This window comes from Callorhinchus milii, unplaced genomic scaffold, assembly GCF_018977255.1.
Source record: "Callorhinchus milii isolate IMCB2004 unplaced genomic scaffold, IMCB_Cmil_1.0 Scaffold23, whole genome shotgun sequence".
In the NCBI taxonomy this organism is placed as follows: domain Eukaryota; kingdom Metazoa; phylum Chordata; class Chondrichthyes; order Chimaeriformes; family Callorhinchidae; genus Callorhinchus; species Callorhinchus milii.
This window is the reverse complement of record NW_024704764.1, coordinates 3833964-3853754: the sequence shown is the minus strand read 5'-3', so window position 1 is coordinate 3853754 and position 19791 is coordinate 3833964. Positions and strand designations below refer to the sequence as shown.

At 47.6% G+C, this 19791-nt stretch overlaps 1 protein-coding gene across 2 annotated transcripts; it reads right to left on the bottom strand.

Moving 5' to 3' along the window:
• Positions 1 to 371: 371 nt before the first annotated feature.
• LOC103191447 (MSL complex subunit 1) lies at positions 372 to 19342 on the bottom strand. 2 transcript variants are annotated; one of them, XM_042343154.1, is made up of 5 exons: positions 18854 to 19342; positions 17084 to 17307; positions 16140 to 16516; positions 11085 to 11149; positions 372 to 443 (listed from the first exon to the last, which is right to left on the bottom strand). In XM_042343154.1, exons 1-5 carry the CDS (start codon positions 19271 to 19273, stop codon positions 372 to 374), a joined length of 1158 nt encoding a protein of 385 aa, XP_042199088.1. In that variant the 5' UTR covers positions 19274 to 19342. The 2 variants fall into 2 exon arrangements, with proteins under 2 accessions (XP_042199088.1, XP_042199089.1); XM_042343155.1 differs by lacking the exons at positions 372 to 443; positions 11085 to 11149 and having other exon boundaries at positions 16135 to 16516.
• Between the last annotated feature and the right edge of the window lie 449 nt (positions 19343 to 19791).

The window sequence follows — 19791 nt, the reverse complement described above, 5'->3', positions numbered from 1 at the left end:
GACACACTGCTGGGGGACACACACACTGCTGGGGGGGGACACACTGCTGGGGGGTACGTGGACCATCTCATGACCTTACTCTTTGACTGTTCTTTCAGTCATCTTCCCGCCCCCACTGGTCCCCACCTCCATTGGCCTCCACCTCCACTGCCCAGTGCCTTGGCACAGGAACACTATATAAATGCAATTTATATAGTGCTGCAGACATGACTTCGCACAAACCACTGCACAAAATTACAACTTTCCTTGTTTTTTCATTATCTAACTGCCTAGACTGTGAGTTTAAAGTCCCATTTTGTGATTAATTGGAAAACATTAAATTGGTTTTAAAGGTAAGAATGTTCCTAACATTAATAACATTAATGATTCACTTACCTTTTCCTTCTTTTCTCATCAAGCTCAAGCTTTGCATGTCTTTTTGTGAACGCACTGTCATCTAAATTCTAATAGGAAGAAAACAAATCAAAATTCAAACGGCCTAGTTACAATTACCCAAAAGAGTATTCTGTCCTGATCACAATCTAGTGAGTCTGTGCTAGTTCTAGGCATTAACCACTCCAAGTTTTGTACATTTCTTCTGCAAGGAGAAGAGAACAAATTGACTTATAGACGGGAACCTCTGCTTCAGAGAAATATAATCCACATTAAAAGCAGCACTAGATACGTGAAAAAAGACTGCAGGAAACATATTGTGCTTGCTACTAAGTGTAGGCACATGTGATTACAATGGTAAATGTCATCATTAACAACAATGTCAAAGTCACACTAATAAACAGAACATATCCTCTCCTCCCATCCTGGTCACAGCACCAGCACTCAAGGGTTTGCTTTGGATGTTAAACCTCTCCCTCCCACGCTGACAGTGACTGAATGAACTATCACATCAGCATTATGATAAAATCTGCACTCAAAAAGCTTGAACACAAGTTGCTGGTTTCATCACTTTCCAAACATCAGGGATAATTATCACAGCACTGCACAGCCGCTTCACTCTTTGTGAATCAAACAACCTTTTGAATTTTACATTTTTCCAAAACCAGGACAATGAGCAAGTCCATCAACAACTGCCGCTTGTATAGTACTCCTTACACAGGGTAGCGTCCCAAACCAAACCATCCCAGCTCAGCAATGTGCTTACAGGCAACACATACTGATGTAAGAGTGCTATGTAAATACTTGGGAGGGTTGGGAGCCCATATTTAATCCAGATCCAAAGGGTGTGACCTATAGCACAAAACTGCAATCTCATTTAGAGGTCCTAAGATAGCTGGGGTGGAAGTGGCTGATGTGCAAAACTGAAAAAGGTAGAAAATTAGGAGGATTGTGTTTTCAGGATATCTCAGCCTCCAAATGTTCCATGATTTGAACTGTATAGGACTTGTCACAGGAAGATATGAATCCTTTCATTTGTGCAGCCCCTTTCACATCAGGACATCTCAAAAAACGCTTTACAGGATTTAGTGGTTGTGTATTTGTAAGTGAATGTGGCAGCTCAATTGTGCACAGCAATGTACCACAAACAGCCATGAAACAAATGACCAATTTTATTTAGTTTCCCAGGACTCCAGTGTAAAGTGACAATTTATTTTGGTCTTGAATTTGGGTGGACTCTGTGCAGTGACAAGGAGTAGTATACTAGTATATTCAGTATACTTTCAAATCTCTCGGGAGATTTGGCAGCAATTTTGGAGAGTGGGATTTAATTGCATACAAACAGTTTATTGGTTCACTGCATTGAACTATTGCAGTAGCCCTAGTACTGGTTTAAAACCAAAATGCTTCCAAAATGAGACAAATCTCAGAATAAATTTTGTTCCCCGTTGTAAATTTGACCCATTCAGGTCACAACAGTCAGTATTGTTGAGACGTTATGCACTCTGTGTTGCCTCAAGAGGCAGGTTTGTTATGATATTATCGGTGAAATGGTGGATAGAACAGATACGAAGGTCAGCTTTAAATTCCCAGGAAACATCAGCTTTCAAAGGTGGTGGACACAATAAAATACCTAATTCCCAACTGCAGCAGCAGAACCTGAATCCCCAATGCCTAACAAAAGGCTGCACGAGGCACTTGGTGCCCAGCCATGGACTGTGCTGAAACACGCAGACAGTCCTCGGAAGGTTTCACTGCAGCAGCAACTAATCTTCTGGTCTTACATTTGCTTAGAATTCCTGGGGATTTTGAAACTTGGGGGAAATATTCAAGTTAAAAAATAAGATTATTTGTTGCAGAGGTTGAGGTGAGGGAAGGAGTCTCAGTTTCTTCCACCTGTTAACCATTCATAGGAAAACATCAGCTCCATTCTACCCTCTGGAAAGAATGCTATTGTGCCCAGTAATGCTGTACTATTGAATATCTGACACTAGAGGTCCTTATAGTGACCAACAAAAATAGCACTGTGCAGGCAGCCAACCACGATCTAACACTACACAGCACCCACAGGCCTTTAAAATGATTTCTCCTCTGGGGGGGGGGGGGGGGAAGGGAGGTAAGTGGTGTCTCCCTGGAGCTGAACAGGCTCTAAGGTGACCTGCCAACAATATGGGAATCCTCTGTGCCGGTCTCTAGTCCAGTCCTGAGCCAGGAGGGTCCGCAGTATTCCAGGGCACTCACTGCTGATGACAGCACAGCCCCAGCCTGGCTCATCGGCAGGACTTGGAAGGGCCGCCCAGTCACTGGGGGCAGAGAGTCATCCCATTCAGCTCCTGGTAACCCTGCAGCCAAAGCCCTAACGGGGAGGGTGGTCCCAGCTGGACAAGCAGCGGGAAAGCTGCCACACAGCGATATCAATGGCAAACTACGGATTTAGTTGGTTAGACTCCAGCACGACCCCCACACACCTGGACGACTAAAAGAAGGGTGAATCAAAATTAAGCTAAAGTGCAGCAACAGATTGCTACAGCTTTCGGTAACAAACATTAAAAAATAAACATTTCCATGTAGNTTTTTATAAAAGATGTTAGAAATGAGTTGATGTTTTAGTCCAGTTATAGCCAGCCAAGAGGAACAGGAGACTTGTTCATAAACCTTAGAGCACAGCATTGAGCTTGTGAGCAACATCAGCCTGACAAAGTCACTTTGTTACAGAAACAACAACTTGCATTTATATAACACCCCATATGTCTGAGCACTGAACAATGGCATAGTTTGATGCTGAGCTGAAGAAAGGGGAGGTGACCGTAAGCAGAAAAAGGAAAGTCTTCAAGTGCAATCTGACAATGGACAGAAGGGGTGAGGTAGAAGAATTAAGACAGAGTCCTGAGTGTTGGAGGATAGTGGCTGCCGATGGCGGAGTGGAAGGATTAAGGGACGTGCAGAAGGCCTGCGTTAGCCAAGCGAATGGGGTGTCGCTCTGTCTCTTTCCTCGGTTCACCCCCACATCCAAGGGAGGCTTCAATTGTTTGTCCTGACAGCAAACCACGAAACTCAGCTCTCAATTTTTTTGTGTCTCTCTCCCTCCCTCACTCTCTCTCACAATCACTTTCTCAGTGCACTCTCTCTCAATTACACTCTCTGCTCTCTCCCCTCCCATTTCTCTCCCTCTCAATCACTGTCTCCCTCCTCTCTCCCTCCCACCTCTCCATGGCCTTGCCCCCTCCTACCTCTCTGATCTGCTGACTCCCTACCAACCTGCCCGCTCAGCGGGCTCTGGCCTGCGCCATGTCTCCCGCCCGACCCACCCTACCATCGGTGACTGGGCTTTCAGCCTCTCTGCCCCCACACTCGGGAACTCCATCCCACGGTCCCTTCGCCTCGCTTCCTTCCTTGCCTCCTTCAAGGCCGGTCTCAAGACCCTCCTCTTCAACCATGCCTTCGGTCTCCCTCCCACCTCACTGCCTTCCCTCATCCCTACACCACCCCTCCCCCATGCTTGGGTCCCGACACCTGACTGTTCAGCACTTTGGGAAGTCCTCCCGATGTGAAAGGTGCTCTATAAATGGAATTTTGTTGGTGTTGTCTCCCCCCGCCACCCCCCCTCACCTCTGTCTCTCTCCCCGCGCCCTCACCTCTGTCTTTCTCCCCGCGCCCTCACCTCTGTCTCTCTCTCCGCGCCCTCACCTCTGTCTCTCTCCCCGCGCCTCCACCTGCCTCTCCCTGTGCCCTTCCACCTCAGTCTCTCTCCCCGCCGCTCCACCTCGGTCTCTCCCCCCGCCCCTCCACCTGTCTCTCCCCCACCCCCTCACCCCTGTCTCTCTCCCCGGGCCCCCACCTGTCTCTCTCCCCGCACCCCTCCACCTCGGTCTCTCTCCCCGCCCCTCCACCTCGGTCTCTCACCCCGCCCATCCACCTCGGTCTCTCTCCCCGTGCCCACACCTCTGCCTCTCCCCCCGTGCCCCCACCTCTGTCTCTCCCCCCACCCTCCACTTCTGTCTCTCTCCCCCCGCCCCTCCACTTCTGTGTCTCTCCCCCCGCCCCTCCACCTGTCTCTCCCCCCACCCCCTCACCTGTCTCTCTCCCCGCGCCCCCACCTGTCTCTCTCCCCGCGCCCCCACCTGTCTCTCTCCCCGCGCCCCCGTCTCTCTCCCGCGCCCCTGTCTCTCTCCCCACACGTTCACCTGTCTCTCTACCCACCACCCCCCCCCACCCCACCCGTCTCCCTCCCATTTCTATTTCTTTACTTCAGCTGTGAGACTCTGGCAGTGGAAACTGTTCACGAGATTGCTGTAATGGCCGGCATCATTCCCACTCCCCACCTTCCTGCGCTGCTTCCTCCCAACCACTGTCTCCTGACGCTGCCAAAGGGACACTCGCAGCCCCAAGCTGGAAATGGTCTCGGGTCTGTTGGACCTTCTGACTTAAGTCATTGCGCTGTCAATATCCTGGCCCCATTTATTTATGTATCTAGACATATGCCTAATTGATCACACTGAATAACTCATCACTGAGACCTTTTCCCTTTGGGTGACAAGTTATCATGAGTTTACTGTATTTGGATTTTGTGAATAGAGGAGCTGGAGAATTTGGTTGGAGCTGGGTAATATGGCAGAGGTGAAGGAAAGCAGTCCTTGTCAGGGACCAGATGTGGGGTAGGAAGGATCAAACCTGATGCCTGGTTGCGCACAGTTTCGGTGAATCTGAAGGATAGGCTGAGGAGATTAAGGAGGTTGGAGCCGCAGATGAATAAAATGTTGATAGGAGCCAAGCAGGACAACTTCCATCTTGTCCACGTTCAGCTGCAAAAAGTGGCACTCATCCAGGCCTTGATGTCTGCCAAGTAGGACAGAACATTGGTAGACCTGGGTTAGAGGGAAAATAGATTTGGGTGTCATCTGCATACATGTGAAATTGACTTCATGTCTACAGATGACATCATCGAGAGGGAGTATGTAATTGAGGAGTGGGCCAAGGATAGTGCCTTGGGGTATGTTCAGTTACCCCAAAGCTCTATTCTTGGACTGAGTGAGGAGGAAGAAAAACCCTGTTGGAGGAGACAAAATAATGGCAATGGGTCAACTAGGCCTCACACTATGGTGGTAAATAAGGGAGAAGTGGTCAAGGATGGCACAGTTGACTGTTTTTAAGGAGACGGAGTGCTCCAAGAGGACAAGAAGACACAGACAGCCCTGGTCACACACAGAGAGAGAGATTTTTAACTCTGACGAGGGCAGAAATCAGACTTGAGGGGTTCGAGTAGAGAGTGGAGGGAGAGGTTGAGCAAAGTTGCGGCAACAACGCTTTCCAGGAATTACGAGAGGAATGGCAATCTTGAGATGGGACGGTAGTTTGCAAAATTGTAATAATAATAATCCTTGCATTTGATACAGTGCTTTATCACATCTTCAAGATGTCTCAAAACGCTTCACAGAACATACTGTAAAGTGAATTGACTGTATATTTTGTGGGATCAAGGGTAGGCCTTTTGGGGTGGATGGGGGGGGGTGGTCTGATGACAGAGGGGGCATGGGGTGGTGCCAGCAAAGAGGGACAAGTTGACTGTGTCTGCCAACAGGGGGGGGCAGGAGAGTGGTGAGCAGCTGGGTTGGTGGGGGCGCGGGGGCACCTGGTATTTTCATGGAGGGATGAAGGAGAAATAGGGGCAGAGGAATGTAGGGTGGGGCAATATCTACGGGGGTTATAGTAGACATGGAAATAGTGGTGAGACATGGAGAAGGAAAATGGAGCCAAATGGATGTTATCTATTTTTGATACGACGAAGTCCATGACCTCTTCACATTTGGCATCCAAGACAAGGATTGAGGGTAGAGAGTGGAGGGAGAGATTGAGCTGGTGGTGGAGAGGAGCAGGGGAGATGACGTCCGGTAGAAAACAAGAGCGAGGAGTTGTTTTTTTGTCTCCAGGGTAGACTTGGAGTAAAACATGGGTTTGCGTCGTATGTACAGATGAGAGCAGGCGAGTGGCCACGGGAACCAGGAGGCATCGGAGAAGAGGAGCAGGACCGGGGAGAGCCGACCAACCTTGCCCTGTGCCAAAGACACGAGTGGCGAGATCGGAATGGTCCAGGGTTCTGTGAGCCCAAGAATGTTGATGTTCTCATCCAGGATGTTGTCGTAGATCATGAGGGATTTATTTAAGCGAGAGTGAACATTTTGGAGGGAAATGCGATTGGCGGAGGGCTTCGAAGGGTGGGTAGGGAGTGTTTTAGGCTCTGGGACAGAATTGACCATGGAGGCTGGAGGGGAGATAGAAAGATAAGGATGTGAATGAAGGAAGGGGTGTTTGTCTTTTGGAGATGGGGAAGAGTGGGTGATGGGGCAGTTGAGGCCTCGGGTCAGCAAACAGTCAGCCCCCGGGGAGGGGCCGAGCTGAGGCCAGTGATCAGGGGGGGGCATGGGCTTGGTGTTCCAGGGAAGGAGGTTCCATGCGCCGAGATAACATTTTGAAATCTCCCTCCTGGACCAACGACCCAAACCGCCTGCATGATGTAACTTCCGCATGCCAGTTTTTCAACTCTTCGCTGTCCTCCTCCCTTACAACCCATCCACCACCTGCTTTCTCTCTGGTTTGGGGCAAAACAAAGCCATGAGAGTCTTCCCGCCGCTATGCCTGTGTGCCCTAGCCCCCGCCATGCCTGTTTGCTGTGTGCCCTAGCCCCCGCCCTGCCTGTGTGCCCTAGCCCCCGCCATACCTGTGTGCCCTCGCCCCCGCCATTCCTATGTGCTGTGTGCCCTAGACCCCACCATACCTATGTGCTGTGTGCTCTAGGCCCTGCCATGCCCCAGGGCTGACCATATCCCACTGAACAACTTGTACCTGGTCTCTGCATCCATGACTTGGCTGCCAGCCCAACCCGAGCCATCCCTCCAACCCTGAAAATTCTCGCCCTTCTAATCCCAATCAGTCCTTCTCTCCCACCGCCCTCCTTGCCTTCACTCTTCTGGACCCCATCACTGCTTCCCTCTGCTCCAGCCTGACCATTTCCCTCCAAAATGTTCACTCTCGCTTAAATAAATCCCTCATGAACTACAACCTCATCCTGGATGAGAACATCAACATTCTTGGGCTCACAGAAACCTGGCTGTCCCCCAGTGACCCTGCCCCCGATCGAAGCCTCCCAACCTCCCACCTTTCACACCCCCACCCGTCCAAACCGATGCAGCGACAGAGTGACCCTCATCTTCCAAATTTCCCTCGCTCTATCCTCCTATTCCTCCGGCTCCTTCCCCTCATCTGAACACGTAATCCTATACCATCCCTCCCTCTCCTTCAAAATCCTCCTCCCAAACCGCCTGGTTCCTTCATCCATGACATCTCGTCTGTCCTCTCATCCCTCTGCCTCTGCACTGACCAACTGATCATAATGGGTGATTTCAACCTCCACCTAAACTCCCTTTGCCCCATCTCCTCCGACTTCAGTGCCCTCCTGTCCACACTGAACCTCACCCTCCACATCAACTCCCCGACCCACAACCGTGATCACCCCCTCGACCTCTTTATCACTGACGGCCTTGACATTCTCCGATCTGTCCATCACAGACAAGGCCATCTCCGACCATTTCCTCATCTCCTTCTCCTCCTGCATCCCCCTCCCCTCTTCCAAACCCTTCACCATCTTTTTCCGGCCTTGCAAAAAGCTTCCACCCGCGTCCCTCACAAACGCCCTCGCTTCCTCGTATCTCTTCTCCCTCTGACCTTTACCCGCAGCGATCCTGATGCAATCATCAAGCTGCAAAACGATCACCACTCCACAACCCTCAACTCCCTGACACCCCGAAATCCAAGTCTGTCTCTAAATCTACCCGCTCCCCCTGGTATGTCACCTCCGCTCCCCCTGGTACCTGGTATGTCACCTCCGCTCCTATGGTATGTCACCTCCGCTCCCCCTGGTATACGTCACCTCCGCTCCCCCTGGTATACGTCACCTCCGCTCCGCCTGGTATACGTCACCTCCGCTCCCCCTGGTATACGTCACCTCCGCTCCCCCTGGTATACGTCACCTCCGCTCCCCCTGGTATAAGTCACCTCCGCTCCCCCTAGTATAAGTCACCTCCGCTCCCCCTGGTATAAGTCACCTCCGCTCCCCCTGGTATAAGTCACCTCCGCTCCCACTGGTATAAGTCACCTTCCACTCCCTCAAAACTGAAACCCAGACACTTGTGCACAGGTGGCAAAAATTCAGCCTCACAATCCACCGGCAGCTGTGGCTTGAGGGTCTCCTCAACTCTCTCTCTCCCCCTCGCAGGCCAAAACTACCATTTACTCCAAAACCATGTTGGAGGCGAAAAACAACCCAAATGGCCCTGTTTTCCACCATCCACCACGTACCCCACCCCTTCCCCCAACTGCCTCCATCCTCACCTCAAATACCAAGTGCAAAGAGGTCCTAGACATCTTCGTGTCAAAGATTGAAAGCATCCGCTTGGCTGCATTCTCCTCCCCTACGCCCCCTTCTCCACCCCCCAGACCGTCTGCACCCCCTCTTCTTCCACCATGGCCCTTACCACTCCTCCCTCCCTACCCTCCTTTGCCCCAATTACTCCCACCTCCCTCTCAACCACCATCTCCCCGATGAAGCCCACCACCTGCTGCCTCAACCTCCTCCCCACCCGGCTGCTCGGTCATCCAACTCCCTCTTCTCCCCTCTGCTAGCCGACACAGTCAACCAGTCACTCTCTTCAGGTTCCGTTCCACTTCCCCTTAAAACCACTTTCATCACTCCCCTCCTCAAAAAAAAACCACCCTTAATAATAATAATAATAATCCTGGCATTTGATATAGCGCTTTTCACGTCGGGAGGACGTCCCAAAGCGCTTCACAGAATACACTGTAAAGTGAATTGACTGTATATTTGTGGGTTAACTAGGGAGCCAATTGCGCACAGCAATGTCCCACAAATAATCTTAGATTGAAAATGACCAATTTATTATTGTTTTGGGGTTTTGGAGGGATTATTATTAGGCTCTGTGTGGAGTAAGGAAACTTGCCCAAGGTTTCACCCTCTGCCTGGAATTGAACTTAGGTCTCTCGCTTGCAAAGCGAGTGCTCTAACCACTGAGCTACAGGACTCCACAGAACTCCCTTGACCCTCCAACCGCACAAGTTACTGACCCATTTCCAACCTGTCCTTCCTGGCCAGAGCTCTGGAACACGTTGTCACTGACCAGCTTTGCTCCCACCTCTCCCACCATTCCTTCCTCCAGCCGGTCTAGTCTGGTTTTCACCCTGACTGCTCACAACACAGACAAGGCACTTGTCAAGGTCACAAATGACATCCTCTCTCTCTGACCAAGGCTCCCTCTGCCTCACCTCATCCTCCTGGACCTCTCCGCCACATGGCGCGCCTCTGCCTGTTCCTTACCCCAGACACAGCCGAAATACTGGTCATGAATTCTCAAACACCCTCTTTGCCAGTCTCCCCAGCTCCACCATATACAGGATCGAACTGATCCAAAACTTTGCCGCCTGCATACTTACCTATACTAAACTCCGTACACCCATCACACCAGTTCCGGGGAGTAATGAGGAGACTTCACTGGCTCCCCATACCGAATGGGTCGATTTCAAGATCCTCACACTCGTTTTTGAATCCCTTCATGCCCTGGCACTTCCCTGCCTCTCCAACCTGCTTAACCCATAACCCGCTGCTTCCGCTCGACTGGCTCCGGCCTTCTGCATGCTCCTTGTGCTCTCTGTTCCACCACTGGTGGCCGCGCTTTCAGCCACTACGCCCCGAAACTCTGGAACACTCTTCCTCTATCCCTCCACCTTGCCCCTTCTTTCCCTATTTTTAGGTCGTGCCTGAAGACCTTCCTATTTGACCAATGCCTATGGCCACCTCCCCCGGGCTCGGAGTCACACTCCGCCACTGTCAAGCACTCTGGGATGCTACCGTGTGTGAGGGGCTCTATATAAATGCAAGTTGCTATTGTAGTTAGGAGGGGATAAATTTGCAGGTGCTTGAACTACATATGGCAGTGAACTGCAATGTCACTGTGTCACCTGTCCTGTGGTGTGGAGGATTGGAATTTAAGGAAGTGGAGGTGCCTTAAGAAGGTGGAGTGGGAGCTGGTTCTTCAATTCAGAGTGGGGGGGCAAATGAGTTGAAGGTGGAGGAGAGATGAACAGAAAATCCTCTTATTCGGAAAGTGACAAATTTTCGGTTGAATTCAGCCATTTTTGAAACTAGTGATGAATGATGCTTATTAAGTTGGAAAAGCCAGATACCACAAGCTGTGATAACTGCTCGCTATCGATTAGATGTTGAAACCCATTACAAAGCTCTGGCTAACTTTCTGGTTCCCGTCACCCCCACCCGAGGACTGCCTCCTTTGGGCATCCCCCAATTCCACCAATTCCTATGCAACTAGCTAGATTTCAGCAAGAATTGTTTGGATCAGGATTGAAGTCTTTCAGTCTATGTTTGCAATCAGAAAATGCAAATTTCTTAATCCTTAAAATTTGGGATATTTTTGGGAATACAGCAAACTCAGAGCACAGCAACTGGGCATTCTGGATATTCTGGTTGAGATAATCAACTCATAGTCAGGGGCAGGGATTGGAAACTCTGAATGTAGTTAGCAACCAGAGCTGGAAAGCAATCTTCTGATTCATCATGGGAAATAAATGGGCATATTAGAGTTAAATAAAAATAGAATACAAACAATATTAATGTTCTGTTACCATACCTCAATTATTTCATCAGGTTGGATGTCTACAAGGGGCTCTGCCGAGTATTCTTTCCAGGATGGAACTGCACACAAAAAACAAAGAGTTAATAATAATACTTACATTTGATTTAGAACCTTTCACATCAACAGATATCAAAGTGCTTCACAGGATTATAACTGTAATGTATAGTGATTATTCTGTGGAAGAACATGGCAGCCAATTGGCAGACAGCAATGTCCAACAAACAGCCATGAAGTGAATAACCAATTTCATTTGGATTGTTGGCCAGGAGCCCAGGAAAGGGAAACATCCTTTTTTCCCCCCAAATAGTTCTATCTTTAACATCCACCTGAACAGATGAACCATTCTCATTTAACATCTCATGCAACATTGCAACACCCCCCCAACACAGACTTTATGGGTTACAAGCCGGGATGTGTGAGAGGGCGTGGTCCGGTCAGGGTGTGTGAGTGGACGGGGTCAGGCCACGGTGTGTGAGTGGCTGGAGCATCAGACCAGAGTGCGTGAGTGGGCAGGGCCCGGCCAAGGTGTGTGCGTGAGCGGGGCCCAGCCAAGGAGCATGAGTGGGCGGGGTCCGGACAGGGTGTGCGAGGGAGCGGGGCCAGTCCAGATGTGTAGGTGAGGCCAGGCCATGGAGTGAGTGGGCGGGGTCTGGCTGGGGGTGTGTGAGTGGGACCGGGGGGCCGTGTGTGTGAGTGGGCGGGGCCGGGGCGTGTGATTGAACCCCATAATTATGAAATTAAGCACATTAACGTTTGGTAATTATATATACTATAGCTGCTAGACTGTCAAGCTGCCACCGCTGCTAACTGAGCTCAGTGTGATGGTAGATTGTGGCCGGCCACCGGCCTATAAGATAAGTTTTGGGCCATTTTTTATTTGCTTTAACGTCTCTAGTCACGGGGCACAAAGTGAATGAAATCAACATGTTCCCAGCCACCACTTCACTCAGCTTTTCACTCCTCTCTCAAGCTCGGGGCCTCACATCATGCCTCCCCCAAACAATCATGTAGGTACAAAAATGTAGGTTGGCAGTAAAATTGCCACTCAATAGTACCAATTAACGCCTCGCAATTTCCCAGAAGCTTTGTCAAATTTCCCCCCATGTTTGTCAAATATTTCTGCAATTTTCTATTGGCCCTAGTTACAAGTCCTGACATGGTTATGCAGGCTCAGAGGTCTGCTTTAGTTTTTCTCTGATACTATTCTCAAATTCAGTGATTTATAAACACAATGTCTTATACCTTATGAAAATATTTCTCAACCTCTGAACCAATTGGAGATAACCCCCAACACACCACACACAAAGTCGGAGGATCTCAAATCTCTGGAAGGCCATATCCTACAGAACTCTGGCTAACCTACCTACCATCTAAACTCCTGCATGAATTACATCCCTGAATTACTAAGCTGAGTTACTATTTTATACAGAGCTTTTGGTAACAAGATTCACTCATAGAATCATAGAATTATACAGCACAGAAGGAGGCCATTCAGCCCATTGTGTCTTTGCTGGCTCTTTTAAAAGAGCTATCCAAATTCGTCCCACTTCCCCACTTTCTCCCCATAGCCTTGCAAACTTGTCCTCCCCAAATATCTATCCACTCCTCCCTTGAAAGTTGTTATCGAATCTGCTTCCACCACCCTTTCAGGCTGTGCATTCCAGAACCGAACAACTCGCTGTGTGAAAATGTTCCCTCATCTCCCTTCTGGTTCTTTTGACAACCATCTTAAATTGGTGTCCTTGGGTTACCGACCCACCCGCCATTGGAAACAGTTTCTCCTTGTTCACTCTATCAAATCCCCATATAATTTGGAACACTGCTATTAAATCTCCCTTAACCTTCTCTGCTCCAAGGAGAACAATCCCAGCTTCTCCAGTCTCTCCACATAACTAAAGCTCCTCATTCCTGGTGCCATCCTGGTAAATTTCCTTTGCACCCTCTCCAAGGCCTTGAAATCCTTCATAAAATGTGGTGCCCAGAACTGAATACAGTCTCTAGCTGAGGCCTAACCAGTGTTTTATAAAGGTTTATCATAACTTCCTGACTTGTGTATTATATGCCCCTATTTATAAAGCCAAGGATCTCTTATCTGTTTTTTAACAGCTTTATCGACCTGTCCATCTTCAAAGATTTGCTTATGTAAATGCCCAGGTCTCTCTGTTCCTTCACCCCCTTTAAGATTGTACTATCAGCTTATACCGCCTCTCCCCATTCTTCCTCCCAAAATGCATCATTTCACATTTCTCTGTATTAAATTTCATCTGCCATGTATCAGCCCATTTCACCAGTCTGTCTAAGTCTTCCTGCAGTCTGCCACTATCCTCCTCACTGTTTACTACGTTTCCTAGCTTTGTATCATCTGCAAACTTGGAAATTGTACTCCCTATGAAGTTTTTGATGAAGTAACGGAGAGGGTGGATGAAGGTAGTGCAGTTGACGTAGTTTATATGGATTTTCAAAAGGTGCTTGATGAAGTGCCACATTAGAGTCTTGTAAGCAAAACAGAAGCCCACGGTATTAAGGGGACAGTGGCAGCATCGATACAGAACTGGCTGGGAGACAGAAAGCAGAGAATGGTGGTGAACAGATATTTTTCTGACTGGAGGGAAGAGTGCAGTGGTGCCCCCCGGGGGTCAGTATTGGGACTACTGCTGTTTTTGATCTATATAAATGACCTGGACTTGGGTATAGGGAGGACAATCTCCAAGTTTGCAGATTATACTAAGCTGGAAAAGTAGTAAACAGTGAGGAGGACACTAGCAGACTGCAAGAGGATATAGGCAGACTGGTAAAATGGATAGACAGGCGGCAGATGAAGTTTAATGTGGAAAAATTAAAAGTGATGCATTTTGGGAGGAAGAATGAGGAGAGGCAATATAAGCTGATGGTACAATCTTAAAGCAGGTGAAGGAACAGAGAGACCTGGGGATACATATAAGTAAATCTTTGAAGGTGGCCGGACAGGTAGGTAAAGCTGTTAAAAAAAACATACAGGATACTAGGCTTTATAAAAGGGGCATAGAATACACAAGTCAGGAAGTTATGATGAACCTTTATAAAACACTGGTTCGGCCTCAGTGAGAGACTGTGTTCAGTTCTGGGCACCAGACTTCAGAAAGGATGTCAAGGCATTGGAGAGGGTGCAAAGGAGATTGACCAGGATGGTACCAGGAATGAGGGACTTCAGTTACCAGGAGAGGCGAGAGACGCCGGGATTATTCTCCTTGGAGCAGAGAAGGTTAAGAGGAGACTTAATAGAAGTTTTCAAAATGATGAGGGGATTCGATAGGGTGAACAAGGAGAAACTATTTCCGCTGGCGGGTGGGTCAGTAACCCGAGGACACCGATATAAAATAGTTGTTAAAAGAAACAGAGGGGAGGGAAGGAGAAATATTTTTTTTACACAAAGTGAGTTGGGATCCGGAATGCATTGCCTGAAAGGCTGGTGGAAGCCGATTCGATAACAACTTTTAAGAGAGTAGATAATTATGGGGGGAGGACAAGTTTGCAGGACTATGGGGAAAGAGTGGGGTTGAATTGGATAGCTCTTTTCAAAGAGCTATCCAATTCAACCCCACGATGGGCCAAACGGTCTCCTTCTGTCCTGTATAATTCTATGATTCCATATTCAGGTCCAGGTCATTCATGTAGATTAAAAGAGCAGTGGTCCTAATACCGACCCCTGGAGGATCCCACTGTATACTTCCCTCCAATCAGAGAATCAACCGTTCCCCACCACTCTCTGCTTTCTGTCTCCCAGTCAATTTTGTATCCATGCTGCTACTGTCCCTTTAATATCGTGGGTTTCAATTTTGCTTACAAGTCTTATTATGTGGCACTTTATCAAACGCTTTTTGAAAATCCATATATACTTCATCAACTCCGTTACTTCATCAAAAAAGTTTCCCCACCACTGACATTAGGCCGAATCTGACTGTAGTTCCCGGGTTTATGCTTCTCCCTCTTTTTGTACAGGGGAGTAACATTTGCAACCCTTCAGTCCTCTGGCACTACTCCACTATCCAAGGAGGATTGAAAGATTGTGGCCAAAGCCTCCACTATTTAATAATAATAATAATCCTTGCATTTGATATGGCGCTTTTCACTCTTCTCGACGTCTCAAAGCGCTTCACAGAATAGACTGTAAAGTGAATTGACAGTATATTTGTGGGCGAATTTCCACCCTTACTTCCCTCAGTAACCTAGGATGCAAGCCATCTGGGCCGGGTGATTTATCTTCCTTGAGCACTGACAACCTTTTTAGTACCTCCCCTGTTTATTTTTATCCTATTCAGTTTCTCTACCCACTCCTCTGATACTGTGGCATTGGCTGCATCTTCTTCTTTTGTGAAGACAGATGCTAAGTATTCATTCAGTACGTCAACCATGCCCTCTGCCTCCACAAGAAGATTTCCTTTTTGGTCCCTGATCGGTCCCACCTTTCCTCGGACTAACGTTTTATTCTTTATATGCTTCTAAAATACTTTAGGTTTACCCGCTAATCTTTTACCAGAGATGTAGTAAAAAAGGTGTAGTATTCATTACAGAGGTGTAGTAATAAAAACACCCACACCTCTCCGCTATCAATGAAGCCATTGGGAAAAGATGGTTACATATTGATAAGAATGTTAATTGCACAGCAGCAACAGTGAAGCCACTGCAAAAAAAATTCTGCAGCCCCCCCTTCCTTGTCTACAATCCTAACAGCAAGTATAAACAGACAATAACCTGTGATGTGCATCAGAAATCTGCCTGATGCTGTCCTGACCAATGTCCACATGCAGGACTGATTCTCTTCTCCCCCACCCCTCAGTGGCTCAGTCTCACACTGTGTAGATGCCTCACTAACTGAGCCTTTAATAATATAAAAAAATAAACTCCGGTAATGCAGTGTACAATCAGTCACACCTAAATGATTTCAAGAGCTCAATATCAATTTCACATCTGCTCTCTTGAACCATTGTTATTTTACTGGTGCTAGGATGAACCTACTTGACAGCTGAATTAAAAGATCCATTCCTGAAGCAACGGATTCTTTATACTAACTTGCAACAGTTTCTTCCTTCTTTGGTGAAGGTTCTCGGAGAGGGGAAGGCGGACGTTGATGCCACCGACACAAGTACATCTCTGTGGTACATAGATATGGTTCTTCCTCTAGGTCATTGGAAACAGCCTGATCTTGACTGGCTGGAGCTGAAGTCTTTAATGTGACAGAAGGCTTGGAGATTCCCTCTGGCTGAGATTTGGATTTCTCTGGGGTCTCTTTACTTCGAAGTTCTCGCTTTGAAACTTTATCAGATAAAGGGCTGCTGGAAGTTGCCCTGAATGGAGAGGATTTGGTCAGTTTTGTCCTCACTCTCGAGAATTCCGCTGCAAGCTTCTTTACAGGTGCTTTTCTTTCTGCTGTTCCCAATACAGATTTCCTGAAGTTAAAATAAGATTCAAGTAAATAAAGTGTGTCTAAAAAGCAGATTTGTAGATAAATGATGACAAGCATACTAGTAAAAAGTGTTTACATCCCGTAATGCAGCAACTTCCTCTACACAGGGTTATAAAAGCTTCATTCATAAGTATAATTGAGGTGAAACCCCTCATTTTCATTAAACAGCAATTCAGCAAAATCTTTCTGCAAACAACAACTTGCAATTATACAGTCCCCTTTATGCGACTCTACACAGTGACACAGGTTCATTCCCCCAACAACGCTTGGGTCACACATTCAGCCTTATCACTGCAGCAAGACACCAAGGAACAAAAAAACAAAAAATTCACAACTTCCCCCAAAACATTCCATTACCAGTTTGTACAGATGTACCAGATAGTAAAACTATAATAATGATAATCCTTGCATTTGATATAGTGTCTTATCATGTCATTGAGAGGTCTCAAAGTGCTTCACAGGATACACAGTAAAGTGGATTGATCTTGTATTTTGTGGGCAAAACGATGAATGAACTGGTTGGTTGTTTGAGTACAAAGCATCAAAATACCTTTTAGAACCCTTCCCAGAGTATGTTTCTGTCCGATTGCTCTGTGACTGAGTCAGCAGTTGTTCTGGGGTGGTTTGTTGCAGCTCTGACTGGATTTTCTCCAGTTCTGTTGCATTCTTCTCCTCACTCCCTTCAGTAGTTTGAATGAATCGATGTTTATCCTTCTCATTCTCCTTCTTCACCAGCTGCATCCTCCTCTCCATTCGCTCAAGACGAGCCAGAAGCTGAAAAAGATCAAGTGCAAAAAAAGGGTCATTTTGGAGACTTTTCATTAATACTTAACAGAATTCTTCCTCTTTGTAAGCACATTAGAAACCTAAGATATACTGAGCGTGTCAAATTATAAACTCAACTTCTGATTCTAAATTATAACATTTAAAACTGTTTAATGAATGTTTTACAACTAGTGAATGAGGATATAAGTGACATTTTTCTTTTACTGCAGAATTCTTTCTCATTTTTAGAGGAATAATATTACAGAAAAATCTTACAAACATCCTAATGTTCTTTTCACATCTGACAATTTTTACCACTGGAAAAGTTGCATGTTTAGCACTTCATTACTAACTTAGAAAAATCATATTTTCGTAGTATGACACATTTCTTAAGGTGCCTAATATTCCAAAATACAATTGGGAAGGTGTAATAGATTAGTAATTCCAGTTATTCTCTCCCGATAAAAACTATCACATGTAAAAGACAATCAGAAATTTACAATTGTATATATTCAATCCAACTAAAAACTGTCATCTCTACTATAAATTCAATGAGCTCAATCAGAATACAAATAAAGTGATTTGATTGTCGGAATATCTTCATGCTTAAAGGACCTAATTAATAATTTACCACTGCAAACAATTAATAGAAGAAAATGTTAACCTGTTAGCTAACTTCCACAACTGATGATTTTTGTGCAGGGATGTAAAGCACATTTGTAACCCATTCATTTTTGCACATACCGGTTGCAATCTGCAATTGTGAATGAATCTGAAAATAGCTGGAGTAAAAGGCTGCTTTCAGAGAGAAGCTTTGCCCAACCAGTGTCACAGAACTGCTCTTTGTACTAGCAAGATATATCAATATAATTTGAATCACTATCTACTCAAGGGAATTCACCATTATAATAAAATATGGCATAAATAACATCAAAAAGGCGACACTCATTTAAACATAATCAATGTGCAATCTCAACTAAAATTCCAGTTAATATGCCAAGGTATTTTACACTCCCAGTGCAAGCACGAAGTGGTTTGTATTTATTAGGTACTCCAGCACAGATCAGGTATTCAAGAGATGACAAAACAGCACAGCTCAAGCAACATACTTGCACATGTGAAGCATCTCTGCAGATGTCAATGGTGAAAGGAGAAGCAGGGCTAGTGCTGGGACCCATCAGGAGAGGGATGGGGCAGTTCTTTTTTTAAAAACAAATCCGAGTCGTCCTTTTGTCTCATGTCAGGCAGAGAAACCCACACGCTTGTGTGAAGAATTTGATGTTCACAGGCCAAAAGCAGGAAGACAGCTTGGCTTATCTGACGGCGACGTAGTTATCCTGCGACCTTCTCCACAGCACAGGGAGCGCGGGGCACGGTGGGAGTTGTAGTCCTGGCCAGGACATTGCTCACCGTTTGGCAGACAATCAGCAGGCGCTGAGACTGCAACTCCCGCAATGCACAGCACGCTCGGCGCACGATCGCCATTTTACTGCCCGCGGACGGTCGGCGGAGAACGGACACCAACCGCCGCCCGCCCGCCATCTTAGCCTCTTACCGTCTCTTTCTCCGTCTTCAGATCCTCGATTTCCTTCTCCTTCAGCTGCAGCTGTTGCTGTTGCTGTTCGATCAGGTCGAGTTGCAATAACACAATGTGTTTGAGGCGGGCGCTCTGACTGGGCCCCGAGCCCGGCGCCTGCGGTGTCGGCGGCGGTTTCTTGACTTTACCCCAGAGAGAGCCGTCCGGCCCGGACAACACGGCAACACTCTCCTCGCGTCCAGCGCCGCTCTCGCCTCGGCCCCAACCGAGACCGGCTCCCCGGCGCTCGTCTGCCCTCGGCCCCGGGTTATCGCCACCATTCATTTTGCTGGAGCCCACGGCCAGCAGCTCGGCCCCGCTTCCAGGCTCCTGTGTCCCCGCAGTTGAATCCTCGGCCTCCTCTCCCAGCTGCTTCACCATCCCCGGCTTCATCGTCATGGCCCGGGCCCCGCCAGCGCACGCAGCCCGGGGCTGGGAGTCGCTGAGCCCCGGCCCGAAACCGACACTGCGCACGCGTCGCACTACCACGTGTGCGGGAACCACGTTGGAACTCCATCCCACTGTCCCTCCACCTCGCCCCTTCCCTTGCCTCCTTCAAGATCTGCCTCAAGACCCTCCTCTTCAAATGTGCCTACAGTCACCCTCCTGCCACCCCTGTGCTCCATCCTCCCCGATCCTCAGGTTTGGCCTGAAATACTGATTGTCTGGCGCCCAGAGAAAAGTGAAAGGCGCTTTACACATGTAATTTTGTTGTTCTTGAGTGATTGGGTGGGGATTGTGAGAATGAGGAATGTGAATGAGTTAGGAATAAATGCATGAGTGGGGAATGTTTGTCCGAGTCATCAATGAAGGGGTGAGTCAGTGAGGAATGTATGTGTGAGTGAGTTGGGAATGTTTGTGTGAGAGTGAGTTGGGAATGTTTGTGTGAGTGAGTGAGTGAGTGAGTGAGTGAGTGA

Excerpts from the sequence above, each read along its gene's own strand:
- LOC103191447 (XM_042343154.1), bottom strand. The coding sequence starts at position 19,273 with ATGACGATGAAGCCGGGGATGGTGAAGCAGCTGGGAGAGGAGGCCGAG. Across the intron at positions 16,517-17,083 it reads TCTGGGAAGGGTTCTAAAAG|GAAATCTGTATTGGGAACAG; the intron begins GTATTTTGATGC and ends TTTTAACTTCAG. Across the intron at positions 11,150-16,139 it reads GAAGGAAGAAACTGTTGCAA|TTCCATCCTGGAAAGAATAC; the intron begins GTTAGTATAAAG and ends TTTTGTGTGCAG.